Source organism: Raphanus sativus, chromosome 4 (genome assembly GCF_000801105.2).
Source record: "Raphanus sativus cultivar WK10039 chromosome 4, ASM80110v3, whole genome shotgun sequence".
In the NCBI taxonomy this organism is placed as follows: Eukaryota; Viridiplantae; Streptophyta; class Magnoliopsida; order Brassicales; family Brassicaceae; genus Raphanus; species Raphanus sativus.
This window is the reverse complement of record NC_079514.1, coordinates 47,768,153-47,791,941: the sequence shown is the minus strand read 5'-3', so window position 1 is coordinate 47,791,941 and position 23,789 is coordinate 47,768,153. Positions and strand designations below refer to the sequence as shown.

Sequence of the window (23,789 nt, the reverse complement as noted above, 5' to 3'; positions counted from 1 at the left end):
TCATTTGAATGGACCAGGTTCAGTTAAAATGAGTAAAAGTCGATTTTGCCCCTCACCAAATCCTGAAATTACAAACCTAAAATCCCTAAGTATATCTCTCTCTTTCGCCATTGCCATGAAAGTCTAAGCTCTCTCTCTCCGTCTCTATCTCCTCCTCTCTCTCTCCGCCTATCTCTCTGTCTGCGTCTCTCTATTCGGATATATAAAAAAGAGAAGAGGTTTGTTAGTTTTTTGTGTCTAAGCTTGAGCTCTCTCTCTCCGTGTCTCTCTCTCTCTCCGCGTCTCTCTCTCTCGGCGTCTCTCTCTCAGGTATCTCTCGCTCTCTCTGGCTCTCTCTCTCTCTCTCTCTCTCTCTCTCTCTCTCTCTCTCTCTCTCTCTCTCTCTCTCTCTCTCTCTCTCTCTCTCTCTCTCTATATATATATATATATATATATATATCTGGAGTTTGTGTGTTCATAAAGAGATCTCTGAGTTGAAACATTGATGGTTTGCTTGGTTTTCAAAATGTGTGTATGAAATTTGACCTGTTTGTTGATGGGTTTGTTCATAGAGTCTGATTCGTCACTGTTCCACTGACCATAGTTTTAGGTTCTTCATATGGTTCATCACTTGCTTGAGATTACTTAGCTTCATTGGTTTGTATAGTCTCATTGGGTTTTAGTTTTCAAGACAGTTCTCTGATTATGAATGATGGGTTTTAGTTTTCAAGACAGTTTCAGAAACTCGAATTATGAATGATGGGTTTGATAGTTCTCTGATTTGCTTAGCTTAGCTTATCTCACTAGTAGAATCTCATAGCTAGCTTGTGAATTATGACAGGAACTAGACTTCCACGTTAGTATCAGACAGGTATGCGTGTATGGTCTTGTTATGTTTGTAGTCTTGTTGAATTGCTGGGATAAACAGAGAACCTGATCCAGCAATTTGCTCAGTTGATGGATCTTATTATCAGTCACGAGTTTGTTTGCTGAGTCTGAGTTCATTTTGTGTTGAGTCAAGTCTCATATGTGGGTTTTAGTTTTGAGAAATGGTGAATGATGATGTATGATTCAGTAATTGTTAAAGCTATGTTGTGTTTGTGTTGTTAACGATGTATAAAGCTATGTTTTGTGGTTTATGTGTAATTGTGTTTATGGCATTTTAGTATGAGATATATAGCGATCATTGATAAGAACACTTTTGACATGATAGATCATTTGAACTTCTCATTGTATTTTGCTTTCTTATAAGCTTTCTTGTCCCATTGTTGATTGATCAAAACCTCTTTATATGGCAGGTTATTGGTGTAGCAATGAAAACGTATTGCTTGGAGTGTGGGAGTTCTTGGAGTACTTATTACATATAACATTGTTTCCACCTACTGTGGAAGTTACTTGGATTGCAAGCTATCTTTTAAATTTCAGTTTTATAAAATTTGAGTTTCTACTTTGAGTTGTTTGGAAGTTTATTCAAATTTGAATTTTCACTTTGAGTTTTATTAAAGCTATAAATTTTATTGCAATTTTAAACAAATGAATGAGAATATATGAATTTTTATAAATTTATATGAAATAAAAAATTATAAATTTTATAAATTTATATGAAAATTATAAATTTATGAATGTCAAAATGATAATTTTAAAATAATTTTAGTGTAATTATATTTTAGACTAAATAATAAAAATTAGTATAGATAAAATTAATATCAAACATATGATTAAATCAAAACAAGGGTATATATGTAATTTGTGTATCAAGCTCATTTGAATGGAAATGAAAAAGAAGAAACAAACATAAAATTCATTCAAATGGTTCATTTAGATGATTCATCTAAATAGAAAAACGAACAACCCCTAAAATCTGGATAGATCATCTGAATGAATCATACAAATGGATCATTTGAATAGAGATTACAAATGGAGAAACGAACAGCCCTTACTCAATGAAGTCAATTTGTTAGTGGGCTTTCAAAAGCCTAATTAATTGTCAGATTACGTTCTCATTAACCGAAATAAACCGACTCACATCGGTTTAGGCAGGCGACTAATTAACAGTCCGATCAAAGGTGGCTTGGGCCGTACTACATTCAAAAACTTACAAAAAGGGTTACGAAAACCCTAATCCCTCTCTCTCTTCTTTGGCGTTGTCTCTCGATCACCGAAAGCAAGTTTTCTCCCTTCGCATCTCTCAGGTTTGTCTCCAATCTCAAATCGAATGATTGATACCTCTCTTATTGTTCGAAAGTCACAGCTATGTTGTGTATATGGAGATCTGCAAAAGAACCCAACTTTACATTGGATTATGTCTGTATTGATTTTGATTCCTCTGTTGATAGATGCTTGTAACTCAAGTTAAGAACGAAAAGGGAAAAAAAAAACGAAACTTTACACGGTTTATGTATGTATTGATTATGATTTCTCGTTGATAGATGGAAGTATAACCGATGCTAAGAAGAAAAAAAAACGAAACTTTACATGATTTTTGATTTGATTTGCTACACAGGCTTAAATGGATAAGAAGAAGGGGAAGCAAAGTGTGAAAGATTCTTCTAAAGAACCCAAAAAGAAGAAAGTCTCTGAGATTCTTGCAAGCATGGATCAGAAAAAGGAGAAAGGTTCATCGTCCAGAGCCAAAGAATCTACTCCATATCTTAATAACGAAGATGTCCCTACTGATGAGGAAGAGGACGGCAGCTCTTTTGATGAGGAAGAGATTCAGGCTAGAAAGGAGAGGAGTGAACAAAGGCCTCTTGAGATCACTGTGACTGATAAGCAAAAGAATAAGCTAAAGGCGAAAGAAAGAAAAGGTCTCGAGGCTACAGAGCGTGCAAAGATGGAGGCTTTGAAAGATGGCAGTGATCCATTCACTGTTGTTATTGGAAGCAAAAGATCTGTGCTTGAAGGAGAAGACACATCTGATGCTAATGTTAAAGATATAACCGTTGAGTCTTTCTCTGTCTCTGCTCGAGGTAAGGAGCTTTTGAAAGATGCAACTGTGAAGATCTCACATGGGAAAAAGTATGGATTGGTTGGGCCTAATGGGACGGGGAAGTCTACACTGTTGAAGCTTTTAGCTTGGAGGAAGATCCCAGTTCCCAAGAATATTGATGTTCTTTATGTTGAGCAAGAGGTGGTTGGTGATGACAAGAGTGCTTTGCAGGCGGTTGTTTCTGCTAATGAAGAGTTGGTTAAGCTACGAGGAGAAGCTGAAGCTCTGCAGAGTTCAAATGGTGAAGATGATGGAGAAAAGCTTGTTGAGTTGTATGAGAGGCTACAGATGTTGGGGTCAGATGCTGCTGAAGCACAGGCTTCCAAGATCCTTGCGGGGCTAGGTTTCACAAAAGAGATGCAAGTTCGTGAGACTAAGTCGTTCAGTGGTGGATGGAGGATGAGAATCTCGTTAGCTAGAGCTTTGTTTGTGCAACCTACTCTTTTGTTGTTAGATGAACCCACCAACCATCTCGACCTGAGAGCTGTTCTGTGGTTGGAGGAGTACTTGTGTCTCTGGAAGAAGACGTTGGTTGTTGTTTCACATGACCGGGACTTCCTCAACTCTGTCTGCACGGGTATTATACAACTACACGACCAGAAACTCAACTTGTATCGTGGTAACTTCGATAGTTACGAAACTGCATTTCATAAGAACCGCGCGGAGATGAAGAAGAATTACGAGAAACAAGTTAAAGCAGAGAATAGATCTGGAAACCGTGCTCAAAAGAAGAAGGTTAAGGACAAGGATAAAGACTATAGCGTGGAGTTTCATTTTCCAAAACCAACTGAGCTCACTCCTCCTCTTCTGCAGTTGCTGGAGGTTAGCTTCTTCTACCCGGACAGGCCAGATTTCAAGCTCTCAGATGTGGATGTAGGGATAGATATGGGTACAAGGGTCGCTATAGTTGGGCCTAACGGAGCTGGAAAGTCTACTCTTCTCAACCTTCTTGCTGGTGACTTAGTTCCAACGGAGGGTGAAGTGAGAACAAGCCAAACGCTGAGGATCGGTAGATACTCTCAGCACTTTGTTGACTTGTTAAAAATGGATGAAAATCCGGTTGACTATCTTCTCCGTCTCCATCCTGACCCTGACAAAGAGGGGAGTGCCTCAAACTCACAGGAGGCGGTGCGTGCGAAGCTAGGCAAGTTTGGGCTACCAAGTGGCAACCACAAAACTCCAATAGTCAATCTGTCTGGTGGACAAAAAGCTAGAGTTGTGTTCACCTCGATCTCAATGTCCAAGCCACACATTTTGCTTCTCGACGAGCCTACGAATCACTTGGACATGGAGAGTATAGATGCGCTGGCGGATGCGTTAGATGAGTTCAGTGGAGGAGTTGTGCTGGTGAGTCATGACTCGAGACTCATATCACGTGTGTGTGAGGATGAGGAGAAGAGTCAGATTTGGGTGGTGGAAGATGGAACAGTGTCTTTCTTTGATGGCACGTTCGAAGAGTACAAAAAAGAACTCCAAATACAAATCAGAGAAGAGGTTAATGAGTGATGTTTTGTTGTTAGCTCCTAAAGGTAGAACTCAAACTCCTTTTAAAGTTTTGGACAAATTTTATTTTAGACATTGTGTGTTTTCATCATGGATGCGTCAATGGCATGACACCTTATTCGTTTTCCCCATGTTACATATCCAAACTGTAGTATTATGTTTCGTGGGGAAGAAAGGTGATGTGTTTGTTTATGTGTTTCTCGTTAGTGTGTTTTCATTAGAGCATAATTAACGGCAAACATTCCTTTAGTTAAAGTTGTCTATCTGAAATTTTATTAGCGCTTTATAAGCAACAAGTTTCCCTTTGATCTTGTTGTCCAAAAAAAAAGAGTTACAGTCACTGTAAGCAACAGCCTCAAGCTGTCTTATCTCATTATCAAAATTTGAGGCATACACAAATGTGGCAAGGAAAGTATCATTTGTAAAGTATACACAAAATACAACTTTGAACATAAATGGTTTAGACAAAAGCATATAGTTATTGGATTCATTTAGTCTAAAATACCACCAACTGTGTTCAAGCAAGCAGAAGTAAACTTTAAAGTTTAAACGATAGAGATTGTTTAGTGATTTTAATTTGTGCTGAATAAGTTGTTAAAGATTTTGTTCAGTGGTGATTTCATCTTAAATAGACTGTAACATTATTATCTTAGGCTGAGCTAATATCCTCGGTTATTTAACACCGGTAATTAAACTGATTTACTTGAAAGAAGCTAAACCACAAGAGTATGCATTGCTAAACAGAGAAGCAGAAGAGTTCAAATTAACTCATGTACACCTGAAGATGTCCAATAAAAGGCAACACTAATAAAGGAAGGGGAAAAGCAGTTCAAGACGTTAACAAAACACCAACACACGATGAGCAACTAACTAGCAAAGATCACTTTAACAACAAATCACTCAGTGGTGGTTTTGTTGATGAGAGACTTGTGGATGTGAGGGATGACACCACCTCCGGCAATGGTTCCTTTGATGAGCGTGTCAAGCTCCTCGTCTCCTCTGATTGCCAACTGCAAATGCCTTGGAGTTATCCTCTTCACTTTCAGATCTTTGCTTGCGTTTCCAGCTAACTCAAGAACTTCTGCAGTCAAGTACTCCAGAATCGAAGCAGTGTAAACAGCAGCAGTGGCACCAACTCTTCCGTGTGCCGAAACCCTTGTCTTGAGTTGCCTATGGATACGACCCACTGGAAACTGAAAATAAGAAAAGAAACAGCATCCAAGTGTGAGACATTATACAAATTAAATAAAGAGAGCCTTCAACATTATAAGACCCATCTCACAATTTGTATGGCTATGCAACAACAAAGTAAACAAAACCCCTATCTCCTAATTCATCTAGTTGTCCTCATTCAACAACAGTATCAAGCAACATCCGCTAACAGGAAGAAAGTCAAAAGAAAAAGCTTTAGAATTTAGAAACAGTATCCATTCACAGTAGACAACAAACAGTTTCATTACAATTGTATTAACCTTCAGATCTAATCCCAAATGAAACGTAAAAGACCTCACGAGTACAGAAAGTAAACGTCAGGGTGGTAGTCTCTGAGGCCTTTCAAGATTTGCAGAAGATCTCTTTACTAAGTTAAACATCAGAAAACCACATAACACATGGCAAAGGAAACAACTTTACTATTCAAATCACAAGAGAAAAGACTCTATAATGCCTGCAAACATCACTCTTCTCGTTTCAAGAATCTATAGAGTCTGAGGGTAATAACATCAGAAACACACATCTAACGCAAGTAAGACGTGGCAAAGGAAACAACTTTACTATTCAAATCACAAGAGAAAAGACTCTCTAACAAACCAAAGGATTCGACTTTAAAGAAACCAAAGAAGCTAGGGTTTGAGGGTGGGGGATAACCTGTTACCTGAATACCGGCACGAGCAGATCGAGAGATGGGTTTCATCTTGCCCTTGTCTTTGTCCTTGTTAGAAGCCATCGTCTTTGCAGCTACGAGCCCTTTCCCTCCCTTGCCTGCCATCTTCTAGATCCCTACCAAAGCAAAATCCCTAAGAAATTTTTCAGATCTAATCGGAGAATCTAGAAGAAGATTATACTAAACGACACAAGATCTGAATGGGTTTTGGTTGAGAATCGTAAACAGATCCAAGATCGTAGAGAGAGAGAGAGAGAGAGAGAGAGAAGTACCTGAGACGACGAGGAGACGAAATCTGGTGGGGTTGATTGGGATGAGAGTTTTAAAGGTGGAAGTTTGGTGGGAGTTTTGAAATATTTTAAGAATCTTGGGGGGGGGGGGGGGGGGAAGATTTTTTATTTAGACTTGGCGGTTTAAATTTTGCTTTAGATTTTCTGAAAAAAAGGATACCCTTCACTTCTTTGAAAGCGTTTAATGCGCTACTATTATTATTATATCACTAAGTGATCAACCCGCCTGGTATGTAAATCAACAGAAAATAATATATTTTAAATATTTAGTTATTTTTAACTAAAAATAACATTAATTTTTCATATAATTTCTTTTTCTCATTCTTTTTAGAATATATATTTAAACTGAAATGATTATATATTTTTTTTTAATTCGGAAAGAGGTGTAATTTTTTTGTTTATTTTATTTATTTTAGTCTTTTTATGTATTTGGTTTAGTTGGTTGATATGTTCTAAACAATCGATCTTTACTTTCCAATGGAATCATAAACGGATTAAAATTTTAGTACTGACCGATTGTTTTATAGTTACAACCAGATTCTAAACAGAAAACTGATACAAACTATACAAAGTTATTCTTTATTTATTTTATAATATATTTCGGTTATTCTTGTATATTTACTTACAAAAATATTTGGAAATAATAAAATGTAAAATTATAAATTTTCAGATATCTGTTTAATGTAGTTTTTTCATTTATTATATTGTATATTTATTTTTCATATATTCTATATTTATTATTCTAATTATTTTGCTTTTATATCAAATGGTAATATTACGATAGATATTTTAATTAAATTTATATTTTTATATTGTATACTTACTTATTACTTATTTTACCATAGATATTTAATGTAATTTCCCAATTTCTCATTTACTTATTTTTATTTTTATTTTAATATTATGATAAATATTTAATGTAATATTTTTATTTATTATATTTTATATTTGACTAATTATTTATTTTACTAAGATAGATGTTTAATTTAGTTTTTCCAGTTTTGATATTATCTATTTACTTTTGTTTATTTCTTCATATATTATATATGTACTTATTCTAATTATTTTTTACTTTTATATCAAATGATAGTATTACGTTAGATATTTAATGTAATAATATTTCTTATATTATATTTATTTTTAGATGTCGAATATAATATATTTATTCCTATACTGTATATTTTCTTATTATTAATTTTACTATACATTTTTCAAAGAGATGTTTAATTTAATTTTTTTCATTTCTTAAATTTTATATTTACTTATTGTTTATTTTTCTTATATTGTATATTTATTTATTATTTTTGATTTTATATCAAATAATAATATTATGATAGATGTTTAATGTAATATTTATATTTCTTATAATGTATGCATATTTTTATATTGTATATTTAATTGTAAAAATATTTGGAATTAACAAAAATGTAAAAATATACATTTCTCAGATAGATGTTTAATATAATTTTTTATTTCTTAGATTTCATATTTACTAATTATATTATTTTATTATATTGTATATTTATTTATTTTTATATAACGATAGATGTTTAATATAATATTTTTGTTTCATATATTGTCTTTTATTTATTTTTATGTATTACTTATTAAAATATTTAGAGATAATAAAAATGTAAAACTATACATTCCAGATAAATTTTTAATGTAGTTTCATATTTTTTATATTGTAAATTTACTCATTATTTATTTTCTTAAATTGTAAATTTACTCATTATTTATATTTTTCATATTGTATATTTACCTATTATTTATTTTACTATAATTGTTCAGATTGATATTTAAAGTAATTTATCTATTTCTTATATTGTATAATTACTTATTATTTATTTTCTATTCTAATATTATAATAGATATTTAATGTAATTATTTTTATTTCTTATATTATATATTTACTTATTAGTTATTTTACCATACATTTTCAGATATATGCTTAATTTAGTTTTCCCATTTTGATATAGTATATTTACTTTTGTTTATTATTTCTTATATTTTATTTACTTATTCTATTTTTTTACTTTTATATCAAATTATAATATTATATTAGATATTTAATGTAAAATTTCTGTTTATTATATTATATTTTCTTATTGTCTAGTCTTTTTTGTAACAACGTCTAGTCTTTCTTATATTGTTTATTTACTTATTCTAATATTACGATAAATTTTTAATATAAAATTTTTATTTCTTATGTTGTATATTTATTTTTATTAATTTTACTATACATTTTTCAGAGAAACGTTGAATTTAAGTTTTCACTTCTGAATTGTATATATTTTTTATTTTTATTGTATATTTATTTATTCTATTTTTTTGCTTTTATATAAAATGTTAATATTATGATAGATGTTTAATGTAATATTTTTATTTATTATGTTGTATGCTTGTTTTTATTTTATTATGTTTACTTATAAAAATATTTGGAAATAAGATAAATGTAAAACTATACATTTTCAGATAGATGTTTAATGTAGTGTTTTCATTTCTTATATTTTATATTTACTTATTACTCTCTCTGTTTTATAATATATATTGTTTTGACATAGTGCACGGCGACTAAGAATTTTTTTTTTTCTAAAACTATAATTTTAAATATATAGTTTAAAATTATCAGCCAATTATAGAAAAGAATAAAATTTAATTGGTTTAACAGTTTCTAAAAAGTTAAAGTTAATGTTAAAACTTTGAGAACATTTTATATTGTGAAACAACATAAACCTTCTAAAACATCATATAATTCGAAATGGAATGATTATTATTTTTTCTTAATTGTATATTTACTTATTCTAATATTATAGTATATGTTTAATGTAATATTTATTTATTTATTTATTATATTGTATTACTTATTATTTACTTTTTCCTATATTTTATATTTACTTATAAAAATATTTGAAAATAATTACGAGACATGTTTACTGTAATATTTTTTATTTTTTATATTGTATATTTACTTATTAATTAAATTTTCCAATATTTTATATTTAATTATTAAAATATTTGGAAAGAATAAAAATGTAAAACTATACATTTTTAGATATATGTTTAATGTAGTTTTTCCATTTCTTATATTCTAAATTTACTTCTTCTTTTTTTGACAACAACAAAAGTAACTATGATCTATGCGCAGCTGGTTTGGAGAATCAAGGCGGTGGCATAGAATCGACATAGAACATAGCAGAAGGGGAACATCTTGCACCTCGTGCCAGCTTGTCCGCCACTGAATTATGCGCCCTTATTATATGTCGAATTTTGAAGGAATGAAAGAAAGTCTTACTGCGCTGGAACTCCTCCATATGTGTAGCAAAATGCTGGCCACTCTCCAGGTGAGGACACCATCTTCACCAGTCGAGAACAGTCCGTAGCGAAAACTACGTCTGAGAAATTGAGAATCTTCATGCACTCCATAGCCCAAATCAAGGCCTCGCATTCAGCATGCAAAGCAGATATGCTTCTTCGGAGGTTCATAACTCCCATCATTTTCTCGGTTGACCCATTTTTTGGCAGAATCATCCATGTCCTGAGTATTTATCCTGAGCTCGCCATTCTAAATTTACTTCTGATAAAAAAATATTGTAAATATACTTATTTTTTATATTGTATCTTTATTTATTCTAATTATTTTGTTTTTATATCAAATGATAATATTACAATAGATGTTTAATGTATTATTTATATTTCTTATATTGTATATTTAAAGTTTTATTTAGTTTACTATACATTTTTCAGATAAATGTTTGATTTAGTTTTTCCATTTTTGATATTGTATATTATGTTTTTTTCTTATATTGTATATATACTTATTCTAATTTATTTTGCATTTATGTCAAATATTAATATTACATTAGATGTTTGCTTATATTAATATGAAGCTCACACCTTCTCTTCAATCTACAGCACCAAGTTTTCTCCCTATACCTCTATGTTGACTCGTTTCCGAATTTTCTCTCGACAAGCTTGAGGTGCCGATGAAACTTCTGCAGCGTTCATTGATTCCTTATCAGGACCCCCCCCTCCCTGATACGTCCTGGGTCGGGACATGATCACTCAAACGGACTTAGGGGATATGAACTCGCCAAAAAGGAGAACTGATGGGATGAACGGTGACACAAAGGGTTGCGGAAGGCCCAATGATACTACCAGAGGTGCTTTATTGTCGTCTGATATGACTCACAGGTCCGACAAGTAAGCAAACTCGATCTGTTGCCGGATGTGACGCACCGGTCCAACGAGAAAGAGAGAGTTAATTAGAGCTAACCACACCAAGAACAAGAAAAGTGAGATACCCTCTCAAGGTTCCAAAAATAATCACTCAAAACTTATTTTATTTCATTGATCAAATGGCCTTTATATAATAGGCAAGTCATACAAAAGGTTTAGTCAAAACGTAGAAACTTGTAATCTAATAAATATTAAAACTTGACCAAAGAACAAAGACCAAAGACCAAAGACCAAAACTTTGACCGAAAATGGGAATTTGTGGTCGCAAACCTCTTCGGCTGATCTCGTTCTTTTGCATGGTCGACGGGCTCTGAATTGCCGTTAGATTGATATATTATTTGACCATACCTTCTCGTTTCTTGTTGGGCCTTTCTTTCTTTGGGTTGAAGCATGTTCATAAACATATTTTCATAAATCGTCAAACCCATCTCGTTTAAAACTCAAGCCCAAAAGCCAAACTTTCTTGATTTGTTTATGCTGCTGATTCAGGACACATCATTATGTCCTTCTTTAAAAAGATTTGCCCTCAAATCTGTCTTTTTAGCTTCAGATAAAATGATCTCTTGGCTTTTCGTAGAACTTTTTTTTTTTAAGAAAAGAAGATGAAAGGTAGAAGATGGATGAAGAAGATGCAAAGATGAGAATAATGAACAGATAGTACCGGTTGAGTGGCTCTGATACCACTTGATACGTCCTGGGTCGGGACAGGATCACTCAAACGGACTTAGGAGATATGAACTTGCCAAAAGGGAGAACTGATGGGATGAACGGTGACACAAAGGGTTGCGGAAGGCCTAATGATACTACCAGAGGTGCTTTATTGTCGCCTGATATGACTCACAGGTCCGACAAGGAAGCAAACTCGATCTGTTGCCGGATGTGACGCACCGGTCCAACGAGAAAGAGAGAGTTACTTGGAGCTAACCACACCAAGAACAAGAAAAGTGAGATATCCTCTCAAGGTTCCAAAAATAATCACTCAAAACTTATTTTATTTCATTGATCAAATGGTCTTTATATAATAGGCAAGACATACAAAAGGTTTAGTCAAAACCTAGAAACTTGTAATCTAATAAATATTAAAACTTGACCAAAGAACAAAGACCAAAGACCGAAGACCAAGATTTTGACCGAAAATGGGAATTTGTGATCGCAAACCTCTTCGGCTGATCTCGTTCTTTTGCATGATCGACGGGCTCTAAATTGCCGTCAGATTGATATATTATTTGACCATACCTTCTCGTTTCTTGTTGGGCTTTTATTTCTTTGGGCTGAAGCATGTTCATAAACATATTTTCATAAATCGTTAAGCCATCTCGTTTAAAACTCAAGCCCCAAAAGCCAAACTTTCTTGATTTGTTTCTGCTGCTGATTCAGGGCACATCAGCCCCCAGATGATGGGAAAATAAATGGTGGCCAGGTTCAGCTTGATATGGGTGTCCAACACATCGTTGTGCTGCCTGATTCTGTCAAAGATAGAGCTAGCGTAAGATTCAATGCTTCTCAATATGAATGTGCATGATCCGAGTAATGTTTATGTACTTTGTTATTGTGACATATCTACGGGCTCTCACTCGTTGTATTATGAGAAGATACGGTGATTCTGATCTTGTTAACGTACAAGAGGTTTAAGATCACTCTTTTCATGTCTCTGCTATTTTGATGGCACTAACAAAGAAGGCTAAAGGAGTTTGTGGTGCCGAAGTGTTGATGGCAGGTCTCTGTGTTGATGGCAAGTCTCTGTGCTGTATTGTTGGAAGTCTTTTCTAATTAGGTGAAAGTGTACATATATGGAATCACTGTTTCTCTGTTTCTTTTTGTTGCAGGATATCTAACAAACTTATTTGTATGTACTCTTTGTATGTACTCTGGACAAGGTCGAATGTTAGAGACTATAAGAAAGCAAAAAAAAAAAGAGAAAAGCTTTATGGCTCATCAGAGAGGCTCTCAAAAAACGGCACCGCTTATCTCACTCGTTTTTAACCTACAACCCCTCCAAGTCTTCTCACCCTAGCCTCATCTTTATAAGTAGCACTGATCAGAGAGATAGTGAGAGAGAGAAATATATAAATAGGGGAGCTTTTGTGTTCTTGTGGGTATGTCTCAGATTCAGTTGCTGTCTGAAGGGTAAAGCTTTTTGAGTACTCCAAGGTTTACATTACAGGAAACAGAGCATAATAAAAAGTGGTATTCGAGTTTCTTTTGTTATGTTTCTTGTTCAGTCAGAGGTTTTGAGGTTTATATAGAAGTGGTTGTTTTAGCTTGAGAAAGTATTCTTCTATGAGACTACTTGCTCATACAAGCTAAAGTAGTAGATTACAGCTTTGGTTCTGTCCTTGCAAATATAGCAGCAACCATGTGGACAAATGCTATGCATATGGGATCTTGATGCAGCAACAGTTTACGTTACTTTTAGAAGTTCTCTTTGCCACTCCGTTTTTAAATATATCTTTCATGTTTTCGTTTATGAACTTGGTTTTTTGATAAACAATTTTGATCTATTATATTTGCTTTTAGTAAGCTCTTGAGCTTTCTTGAATATAGTCAATAGTCTGCTGTTCTTGGAAGAAGTAGAAGACGAATTGAAACAAGAGGGAGAAAGAGGTGATCGCATGGTAAACTTTCTTGTGGATTCGGAAACACACTCTGTTTTTTCTCTCTCGTTCTCACAAACGAAGGAAAAAGACAAAATATTGAAATTTTCACGTTCTTACTCAGTTGGAAAAAGCAGTGATTACTTTACGTTTTATTTGAAAAGTACTCTAAAATTTAAGAAAAAATCACACCCAAATCTTTTTTTCTTTTTCAAAATCCCATCCATATAAATGAGATTTAGTCCAAATCTCTTCAAACTCCAATGTTTTTTTCAAATCCACCCAAAGTTTTTAAATCAACAATTCAATACACCTCCTAAGAGATTAGTTTCCAAATTAAAATCCGGATGTTTTCATTTTAAGATTTATACATCAGAATCCAGTTTTTTTTTTCTTTTTATCACTAAAGAAGATTATACTGATCAAAGTATTTTACAACAAGGAGAAACATCGATAGGACAACAACGTTGGAGAAAATATAAAGATTTTCTCGAAATCTAAATCGTTAGAAACAAATTTTCGTAGACAAAGCTCTCAATCGAAGGAGACATTTCAAAACTAACTAGATTTTGATTCATGTTTTAAAATTGTTGGATAATTATTTGGTTTATTTTTTTAATTTAAAAGTTATTAATTTTTTTTGTTTGAATTTTAATATTTGAGTTTTGACATCTCTAACTTAGATTAGTTTATTTTGACATTTTATATGATTGTCATTCGAGTTTAGATTGTGTCAGTTCGGGTTATTCGATTTTCAAGTTATAAGGGTTGGGTGTTTCAGACCGTTTATGAACCATATATTTTTTGGATCAGATCGGTTCTAGTACTTTCAGGTTCGAGTCGGGTGTTCATAATCTATAAAACCCGAAGTGAACCAAATAAAAAAATAGTTTAGAGTTAATTCAGATTTAAAGCCAAAAATCTGATAAACGCCAAAAAACAAGGTTAAACCTAAAACCCTGAAAAAATCAGGTAATTCATGTGTTTGGGGTTTTGGATATTTTTATATATATACATTTAAATATTCAGATACCCGTTTAATATTCAGTGTGGTTTTAGTTTTTATGATTTTGAAAAATAGGACCGTCGGGGTTTTTTGTAAATCGACATGTGGGGTTGTTAAAATTCCTATTGAGTATACCAATAAAAATTCAATATCTTTGTTGCCTATTTTGTAAATAGTCTGAGTGAATACAGATTTGGAAATCTAGGATAAAATATGTATTGTTTATAGGTGATATTTAATTAGGGAGGTGTATACACATGGAATGTAATACATGTATGTTACTACAAGGGAAGACGACCTATTTCCACACCAAAACTATTGTATAGTAATAAATATACACGATGTTTCAACCTCGTCCTAATTGCACACCACAAAAGTATAACAATCCACTTCTACACACGATGAAAGTTCGAAACCCGTTTCCACACAGACTAAGATTTGGCTTTGTTTTAATGGTTTATGACATGAACCGATAGTAAACGAGTTCGTATCGGTTGATACTGGTACAATCCGACCCAGATAAAGATCCGACTAAGGATCGATAAAACCCGACCTGAAACCCTTTTAAAACCCCTAAACTCGTTTTCATCAGTTAGAACCCTAAAATCTAAAAGTTCAGAGAATATAATTCCTTTACCAAACCCAGAAAATATGAGTAATGAATCTGAAAATTTGAGTGGAGTCTCTAGCGCCCGAGCAAGAGGTCGTGTTGTTGGTGTACAGAAGATATGTTGGTGTGGAGAATTAGTTGTCTACTTGATGTCGAAGCCGAATGCAAATCCTTACAAGAGATACTTTCGTTGTGCTTTTGCGGCAGAGAACAGAGTTAGTTTGTTTATATAAATGTGATTGTTCAAAATGTGTGGGTGAATCGATTTTCTGTTTTTGTAGCTGAGTAAAGATACTCACACTTATAAATGGGTTGATGAGGCATTGTTGGATGAGGTTGAAGCATTGTCATTTAGGATAGGGAGACTTGAACAGACAATGTTTGATGATCGTGTGGAACAAGAGAAGAAAAACATTTTCACAAATACCTTCTTCATTAAGAGGCAAAAAACTCTTATTCCCTTGCTTTCTATATATATAATAAATAATTATTTAAATAAATAAAAAATGAAAGAAAAGTAAATTTTTATGTTTTCGGATTATACTTTTTAAATTCGAACTTTTTATAAAAAAAATTGAATTTATTTTTTGAATTTTTTGAATTTTGTTTTTGAATTGTTTTTATTAATATTTTTAAAAATTTGAAAATTATTTTTGAAATTAATTTTTTTTTTTTAAAAATAGATATTTATTTATATATTTATTAGAATCTTCAACTCCACATTCCAAAAACCCTACACCACCCCTCAACGATAAACTCTAAGGTCTAGATTGGCAAAACATTAGTAGAATCAGTATCAATAAGAAGCATAAGCAATATACAGCAGAAATAGTATGGTATATTAAATTACATGATTGATAAAGCTGTAGCATTTAAAATATCAAATTACTAAATAGACATAATAATAATTGAGTTAGGCGAGATTGAATATGTTAATCTGAACGGATATATGAAGATAACCGAATATATATATTTAACCTATACTCTTAGTTAATTTCTCTTATTTTATTCAAATATTATATTAATATTTACATGACTCAAAATCATATATATATATATATATATAGTTGTAGACAAAATGATTTGGTATTCATTTAAAATGCATGTCAAATTTCTTATTTCATGCATTAACCAAAGTTGCATTCGAATTTTCAAAACAATAACTAAATTAGTGTTATTCTATTTTCAAAATTTTATTTATAAATTTATTAATCGCTTGGCCTATTAAATTTTTAAAAAATCAGTTATTTTAATTGTAAAATTTGAAGTATAAGAAATTTGAATAATGAAGAATTTAATTTTTTTCAACATATAAAACATCAACCCGATTCAAAATAACTGAATCCGAATTAAAAATACCCGAACTCGATCCGATATGTAAAATTACCAAACGGATTTTAGACCTCTATACCAAAGTACCCGAAAATTCTAAATATCTGATCCTAATTCGAATGAATACCCAAACATCCATACGTATAAAAAGTTCCTAACCTATACATGTGTTGGAAAATACAAATTCAAGTGTAATTTTCAACAAGATAAAAAAATACATACTTTGCTTTCAGATGCTGGTAGATTTTTTTTTGTGGAAGACAAAACTTTTGTTAGTAACCTAAATATATAATAGAGTTGGACGTAGTTGGGATTAGGATTAGAATATATTGTGTTATTTATCTTTACAATTTTTATACAAGTATGTAAAGGTAGATTTGTAACTATATATTAATAAGTTAAATGCTCTTTTAAAAGCTCAACAAGAGAGCATTGTGATATGGAGCAGATAAGAGCTGCTGTTGCTCTCGTAGCTGCTTAAACTTTTTTTATCTGCGATTGGATACTTAAACAGTTAGTCCACCTAACTTTTATATATTAGTTAACCTTATGGTTATAAATATATTTTCTCAACTTTAAAAGTGAAGATAAAAATGGTTAATGTAAATATGAAATTTGGTTATGAATATGGTATTTTTGGTAATTTTTATTTTTATTAGGATAAAACCATAGTATTTATTTTTGTCCAATCTTTGAATATTATGTACGTTTTTATCCTCTCAAAAACCGTTTAATTATCTAATACACTAAATTCTTATAAGAAATATTAACATTAACAGACACATAATTTTTTATTCGATTAAAATGGTATAAGATTTGTTCTATTATGATTTCTATTGACTGATTTTTTTTATTTAATATTTATTCAATATAAACTATTAAAGTAACTGCGGTATTTAATTCCACAGATTTAGTCCAAGACTCCAAATATATATTTAGCACTTTTTGTCTTTAATATATAAGGATTTAGGAATTTATATATATCTTTTGAAATCATCTGATCATTTAACAGTTTTTCATCTTTTCAAAGGTTGGAAGAAATACCATTTTGTGATAATTTTTTATATACCATGTTTTTTATTTATTTTAAAATATATTATTTTATTAACATTAATAGGTTTATTTATTAAAAAATATAACTTCTTAACATTTATAAGTGAAAATTATTAAAAAAACATTTCCATATTTTATAAGTTTTATGGAGAATATTATAAAAGTAGTTATTAAAATTTAGTTGGGTGGTTATGAAGACGGAAAAAGTCTATAAATGTTCATCAATTAATGTATATATATTAGAAAAAGATTAATAAATATTCACAAGCCAGTTTATAAAAGGGATAATTCTCATTTTGAAATGATAAAACACTATTTTCAATAATTTCTGAAAACAGTATCTTCAAAGTACAGCATCTCTGATGTAAAAAAAAAAGTACAGCATTTCTCAAAACAAAACAAAAAAAAAATCCCAAGTTCATTATTCTAAAACATTTTTAGACTACCAAAACAGAAGTATATACATTTTTAGGTAAAGATTTTCATTTAGAAAATGGATACATTGTTCGTTATTGAGGCCTTACAAGTTACAAAAAGAAAGAACAAAAAAAACAAGAAAGAAGGAAATAGAACCGTAAAACATAGTCTGGGAAGAATGTCAATAGAGTAAACATAGTCTAGTCAGATGCTGCACCACATTGTGGACCATGTCATTTTTCCTCATGCCAATTCTCATAGATAGTTGAACGCCATACATAATTGCAGGATCATATTCGTATAGTTCCAATCATGCGGTGAAGGGAGCGTCATGTTGCCAGTTCACCATCAGACTTCATCATCATACAAAACCAATAACAATTTAAAGTTATGCACGTCCAATAAATAAACCAAACGATGCATCCATGATGTACAAAATTCGTCTTCAACTTGTCATTAAAAAATTGAAATGCTCGTTGACATTCTTTAAACGTTCCTGCACGTCTCATACTAGCATCGTGTAGACATGCTTCCACGATTTAGTTTGATGGAGACAAAAACAGGGAGGTAGAGCTGGATTTAGAGAAAAACATTGCTATATAAACGAACATTCCCATTTCTTACAACTCAAACCAAAACGAGAAAAACGTAGAGAAAAGGCAAATCCCAATGAGATCTTCTTCTAGGATGGGGCACTCAGCCCATCCCATTTACGCTCTAGGCGTTATCATCATGGCAACAATGGTTGCAGCGTATGAACCAGTCACATATAGCTTGCCTCCTCTCCCATCGTACTCACCATCTCCAAAGGTTGAGTACAAATCTTCTCCACCACCGTATGTTTACAGTTCCCCATCACCATCTCCATACTACTCTCCATCACCAAAAGTAGACTACAAGTCTCCTCCATCACCGTATGTCTATAGTTCTCCACCACCACCTCCATCATATTCTCCATCACCAAAAGTAGACTACAAATCCCCTCCACCACCATATGTCTACAGCTCTCCACCACCACCATACTACTCTCCATCTCCAAAAATTGAATACAAATCTCCTCCACCATCGTATGTCTACAGCTCCCCACCACCACCTCCATACTATTCTCCATCTCCAAAAGTAGATTACAAATCTCCTCCACCGCCATATGTCTACAACTCTCCACCACCACCACTTTACTACTCACCATCTCCAAAGGTTGAGTACAAGTCTCCCCCACCACCATATGTCTACAGCTCCCCACCACCACCTCCGTACTACTCCCCATCACCAAAAGTAGACTACAAGTCTCCTCCACCACCGTATGTCTACAGCTCTCCACCACCACCATACTACTCACCATCCCCTAAAGTTGAGTACAAATCTCCTCCACCACCGTATGTCTACAGCTCTCCACCACCACCTTACTACTCACCATCTCCAAAGGTTGAGTACAAGTCTCCCCCACCACCATATGTCTACAGCTCCCCACCACCACCTCCATACTACTCCCCATCACCAAAAGTAGACTACAAGTCCCCTCCACCACCGTATGTCTACAGCTCTCCACCACCACCATACTACTCACCATCCCCTAAAGTTGAGTACAAATCTCCTCCACCACCGTATGTCTACAGCTCTCCACCACCACCTTACTACTCACCATCTCCAAAGGTTGAGTACAAGTCTCCCCCACCACCATATGTCTACAGCTCTCCACCACCACCTCCATACTACTCCCCATCACCAAAAGTAGACTACAAGTCCCCTCCACCACCGTATGTCTACAACTCTCCACCACCACCATACTACTCACCATCCCCTAAAGTTGAGTACAAATCTCCTCCACCACCGTATGTCTACAGCTCTCCACCACCACCTTACTACTCACCATCTCCAAAGGTTGAGTACAAGTCTCCCCCACCACCATATGTCTACAGCTCCCCACCACCACCTCCATACTACTCCCCATCACCAAAAGTAGACTACAAGTCCCCTCCACCACCATATGTTTACAGCTCTCCACCACCACCATACTACTCGCCATCTCCAAAGGTTGAGTACAAGTCTCCTCCACCACCGTATGTCTACAGCTCTCCACCACCACCTCCATACTACTCGCCATCACCAAAAGTAGACTACAAATCCCCTCCACCACCATATGTCTACAGCTCACCACCACCACCATATTATTCACCATCTCCAAAGGTTGAGTACAAGTCTTCTCCTCCACCATACGTCTACAGTTCTCCACCACCACCTTATTACTCACCATCTCCTAAGGTAGACTACAAGTCTCCTCCACCACCGTATCTTTACAGTTCCCCACCACCACCATACTACTCACCATCTCCTAAAGTTGAGTACAAATCTCCTCCACCACCGTATGTCTACAGTTCTCCACCACCACCACCATATTACTCACCATCACCTAAGGTTGAATACAAGTCTCCTCCTCCACCATATGTCTACAGTTCTCCACCACCACCATATTATTCACCATCTCCTAAGGTTGTATACAAATCTCCTCCACCACCATATGTTTACAGTTCGCCTCCACCACCATATTATTCACCTTCTCCAAAGGTATACTACAAGTCTCCTCCACCACCGTATGTTTACAGTTCCCCACCACCACCATATGTTTACAGTTCCCCACCACCACCATACTACTCACCTTCCCCTAAAGTACACTACAAGTCTCCTCCACCACCATATGTTTACAGCTCCCCACCACCACCATACTACTCACCTTCTCCTAAAGTACACTACAAGTCTCCTCCACCACCATATGTCTATAGCTCTCCACCACCGCCATACTATTCACCATCTCCTAAAGTTCACTACAAATCACCACCACATCCACATGTGTGCGTATGTCCACCACCTCCTCCATGCTATTCTCCTTCACCAAAAATAGTATACAAATCTCCTCCAACACCATATGTTTACAACTCTCCACCACCACCATACTACTCACCTTCCCCTAAGGTGCACTACAAATCCCCTCCACCACCATACGTCTACAGCTCTCCACCACCACCACCATACTACTCACCTTCTCCAAAGGTTGAGTACAAGTCTCCTCCTCCACCATATGTCTACAGTTCTCCACCACCACCATACTACTCACCTTCCCCAAAGGTACACTACAAGTCTCCTCCACCACCATATGTTTACAGTTCACCCCCACCACCACCATACTACTCACCATCACCCAAGGTAGAATACAAATCTCCTCCACCACCATATGTTTATAATTCTCCACCACCACCATATTACTCACCTTCCCCTAAGGTTTACTACAAGTCTCCTCCACCACCATATGTTTACAGTTCTCCACCACCACCATATTACTCACCTTCCCCTAAAGTTTTCTATAAGTCTCCTCCACCACCATATGTTTACAGCTCCCCACCACCACCACCATACTACTCACCTTCCCCTAAGGTTGAGTACAAGTCTCCTCCACCACCGTATGTTTACAGCTCCCCACCACCACCACCATACTATTCACCTTCCCCTAAGGTTGAGTACAAGTCTCCTCCACCACCGTATGTCTACAGCTCCCCACCACCACCATACTATTCACCATCTCCTAAAGTTGAATACAAATCTCCACCACCACCATATGTCTACAGCTCTCCTCCACCACCACCATACTACTCACCATCTCCTAAAGTAGACTACAAGTCTTCTCCACCACCATATGCCTACAGTTCCCCACCACCACCTTATTATTCTCCTTCTCCTAAAGTTGAGTACAAGTCTCCACCACCATCGCCTTCGTATTACTGAAAACCAGTAAATGTGTTTCTAAAATAAACTATTGAGTTTTATCCAAAATGTATGCAATTAATTTCAGTTTTCCCTGGATTTGTTGTTTACAACACCTTCATATGTTTTCCTTTTTATTTTATTTTCACAGAGATCGCTTTGCGGTCTATTTGTAACCCTTGCAAATTCCGTTTATGTATTGTGTATTCTTGACATGATACTTTTGGATACCTATATAATCCTCTTGACATGAGTGTTGTACGTAATTTGCATACCTCAGTTACATGGTTTATTGTATTCTAGTTCCAAACATGATTATGCGACAAAGTATAGCGTCATAAAAATAAATTTTACTTTTCAAAGTTTCTACTTGCAAAATTGTGTAGCAACTAAGAAATGAAAAAACTAAATTAAACTAAATGAAAATAAGCATAGATCCGGAGATTCCCGAATACTAGCAAGATGTGAGAAGAGGAAGAGCTCTTTTAGTTTATGTATCTTACAAGCTTCGCATTACATCTAGTTAATCAATATATCAATTCCCAATAACTAAAAGTGATTAGATAAAGTGATATTTATAGATATCACTAAATTAACGTGTTGTTCAAAAATAGCACACACGATGAAAAATCATCTGAATAGCATTAACTAAAGTATTTAGCGGGTGGGATTAGAGTTAAAGAAACAAAATTCGGTTCCAGTTATTCCTGCTCCCGCTACAGCTGCTCCACATGAGCCGAGGGGGTATCATGCCAGTTGAATTATTGGTTCAACAACCAGGTCGAGACCATCTTCCAGTCCTCCATCCCAATCCACGACGGGGACGGACAACGTGGTTAGTATTTTTATTTTATTTGTAACATAATTTTTTTTCCATATACTTTCTAACATTCTCTTTGTTTTTTTAAGGTTCAACAATATCGAGCAATGACATTAGCAGGACCATCAACCAGAGGATGTATTCCATGATCCTCACGGGACATCCGAATTGGAGCGTGATTCCTGCTGAGGACCGCGAGTTGTGGTTTCGTCAGTTTTCGATAACTCTTCTGCTTTTTAAAGCATTTTTAATTTTTGATTTTTATCATATATCTACTAATTAAATTATGTGTTTTTGTAGCAAGAGTTCACTTGGGAGTCTAGACTCACGGAAACAGTCCGTCAGGCATTCAACGATAAGGTCATGGACTCTTACACGAAACAGATCTACGAGTGGAAGCAGCTATGGCTCAAGAACAAGAAGCCACGATTTATTTAACACGACGGTGTGGGAAGAGTTGCTGGTGCATTGGGGGAAGCAAGAGACTATAGAGAAGATCTTAAGAACTCAACCAACCGGAAGAGTGATCGTGGCGGGAAAGGTATTTATGTGCACAACCTCGGTGTTTGCACTATGTCTTCTAAGGAGGATAAACTTGTAAGTTCTATTTTTTATATATTTATTTAAATAAATATATTTATATATTCCTTGGTTAATGTTGTTTTCAGGTTGAAGCAAAAAACGGTAATCGCGTTGATCATCTTGATGTCATGAAGGAGGCGTATACTAACAAAAAGACGGGTCAAATTCAAGACCCCGTAATAAGAGAGGTCATTGAGTTGGTGGAGACCCAAAAGGAAGCATTTCTAGCTTCTCAGCCTCTTTCTGATGACGATTCAAGGGAGCTTCCACCAACTTGTCCCGGCTGCAAATAAACAACATGGTGGAAAAAGTAAATTTTTCATTACTATATTTAGTTTATAATAAATATTTTACTAAATTTAAATTTTTTTAGGCGATCCGTAAACGGAAAGGCCGTTTAGTTGGGTTGGCTCGTCGTGCCTCTTCATGTCCATCTTCTTCTTCTTCTTCACAAGTCCCGTATGCTGATCCCCTGATCTTAGAGCAGCTACAGAACAAAGATGAGCGGATTGAGGCATTGAAGATGCAGAACGCCACAATCCTTACTGAGTTGGCCGATCAAAAGAAGACTAACCTCGAGATATTGGAGAAGATGAAGTGTTTGTTTCCTTCCGATTTTTAGTTTTTTTTTTAACTTCTGAATATTTCTTTTTCAATTTCAGTTTCAAACTATGTATGTATTTAATTTCTATAATGTTATCAGTTTTTTATTTCAGATTTTGTTTATTTATCAATTT

The 23,789-nt window shown here is 34.3% G+C and overlaps 3 protein-coding genes and 1 long non-coding RNA gene across 4 annotated transcripts; 3 read left to right on the top strand and 1 right to left on the bottom strand.

Annotated features, from left to right (window-relative positions):
- Positions 1 to 96: 96 nt before the first annotated feature.
- LOC130511005 (uncharacterized) lies at positions 97 to 1,426 on the top strand. The gene is made up of 2 exons (XR_008944790.1): positions 97 to 309; positions 1,278 to 1,426. It is a non-coding gene; the product is annotated as an uncharacterized LOC130511005 (long non-coding RNA).
- A 616-nt stretch (positions 1,427 to 2,042) lies between these two features.
- Positions 2,043 to 4,776, top strand: LOC108835557 (ABC transporter F family member 4). The gene is made up of 2 exons (XM_018608793.2): positions 2,043 to 2,171; positions 2,483 to 4,776. Exon 2 carries the CDS (start codon positions 2,489 to 2,491, stop codon positions 4,472 to 4,474), a length of 1,986 nt encoding a protein of 661 aa, XP_018464295.2. The 5' UTR covers positions 2,043 to 2,171; positions 2,483 to 2,488; the 3' UTR covers positions 4,475 to 4,776.
- Positions 4,777 to 5,217: 441 nt separating this feature from the next.
- On the bottom strand, positions 5,218 to 6,723 carry LOC108849213 (histone H2A variant 1). Its single transcript, XM_018622740.2, has 3 exons — positions 6,626 to 6,723; positions 6,345 to 6,469; positions 5,218 to 5,664 (listed from the first exon to the last, which is right to left on the bottom strand). The coding sequence occupies exons 2-3, from the start codon at positions 6,456 to 6,458 to the stop codon at positions 5,368 to 5,370; spliced, it is 411 nt and encodes a 136-aa protein (XP_018478242.1). The 5' UTR covers positions 6,459 to 6,469; positions 6,626 to 6,723; the 3' UTR covers positions 5,218 to 5,367.
- An 11,817-nt stretch (positions 6,724 to 18,540) lies between these two features.
- LOC108851216 (extensin-2) lies at positions 18,541 to 21,884 on the top strand. Its single transcript, XM_057008478.1, has one exon. The coding sequence runs from the start codon at positions 18,564 to 18,566 to the stop codon at positions 21,669 to 21,671; it is 3,108 nt and encodes a 1,035-aa protein (XP_056864458.1). The 5' UTR covers positions 18,541 to 18,563; the 3' UTR covers positions 21,672 to 21,884.
- The last annotated feature ends 1,905 nt before the right edge of the window (positions 21,885 to 23,789 follow it).

Excerpts from the sequence above, each read along its gene's own strand:
- LOC108835557 (XM_018608793.2), top strand. The coding sequence starts at position 2,489 with ATGGATAAGAAGAAGGGGAAGCAAAGTGTGAAAGATTCTTCTAAAGAA.
- LOC108849213 (XM_018622740.2), bottom strand. The coding sequence starts at position 6,458 with ATGGCAGGCAAGGGAGGGAAAGGGCTCGTAGCTGCAAAGACGATGGCT. Across the intron at positions 5,665-6,344 it reads CTGCTCGTGCCGGTATTCAG|TTTCCAGTGGGTCGTATCCA; the intron begins GTAACAGGTTAT and ends TCTTATTTTCAG.
- LOC108851216 (XM_057008478.1), top strand. The coding sequence starts at position 18,564 with ATGAGATCTTCTTCTAGGATGGGGCACTCAGCCCATCCCATTTACGCT.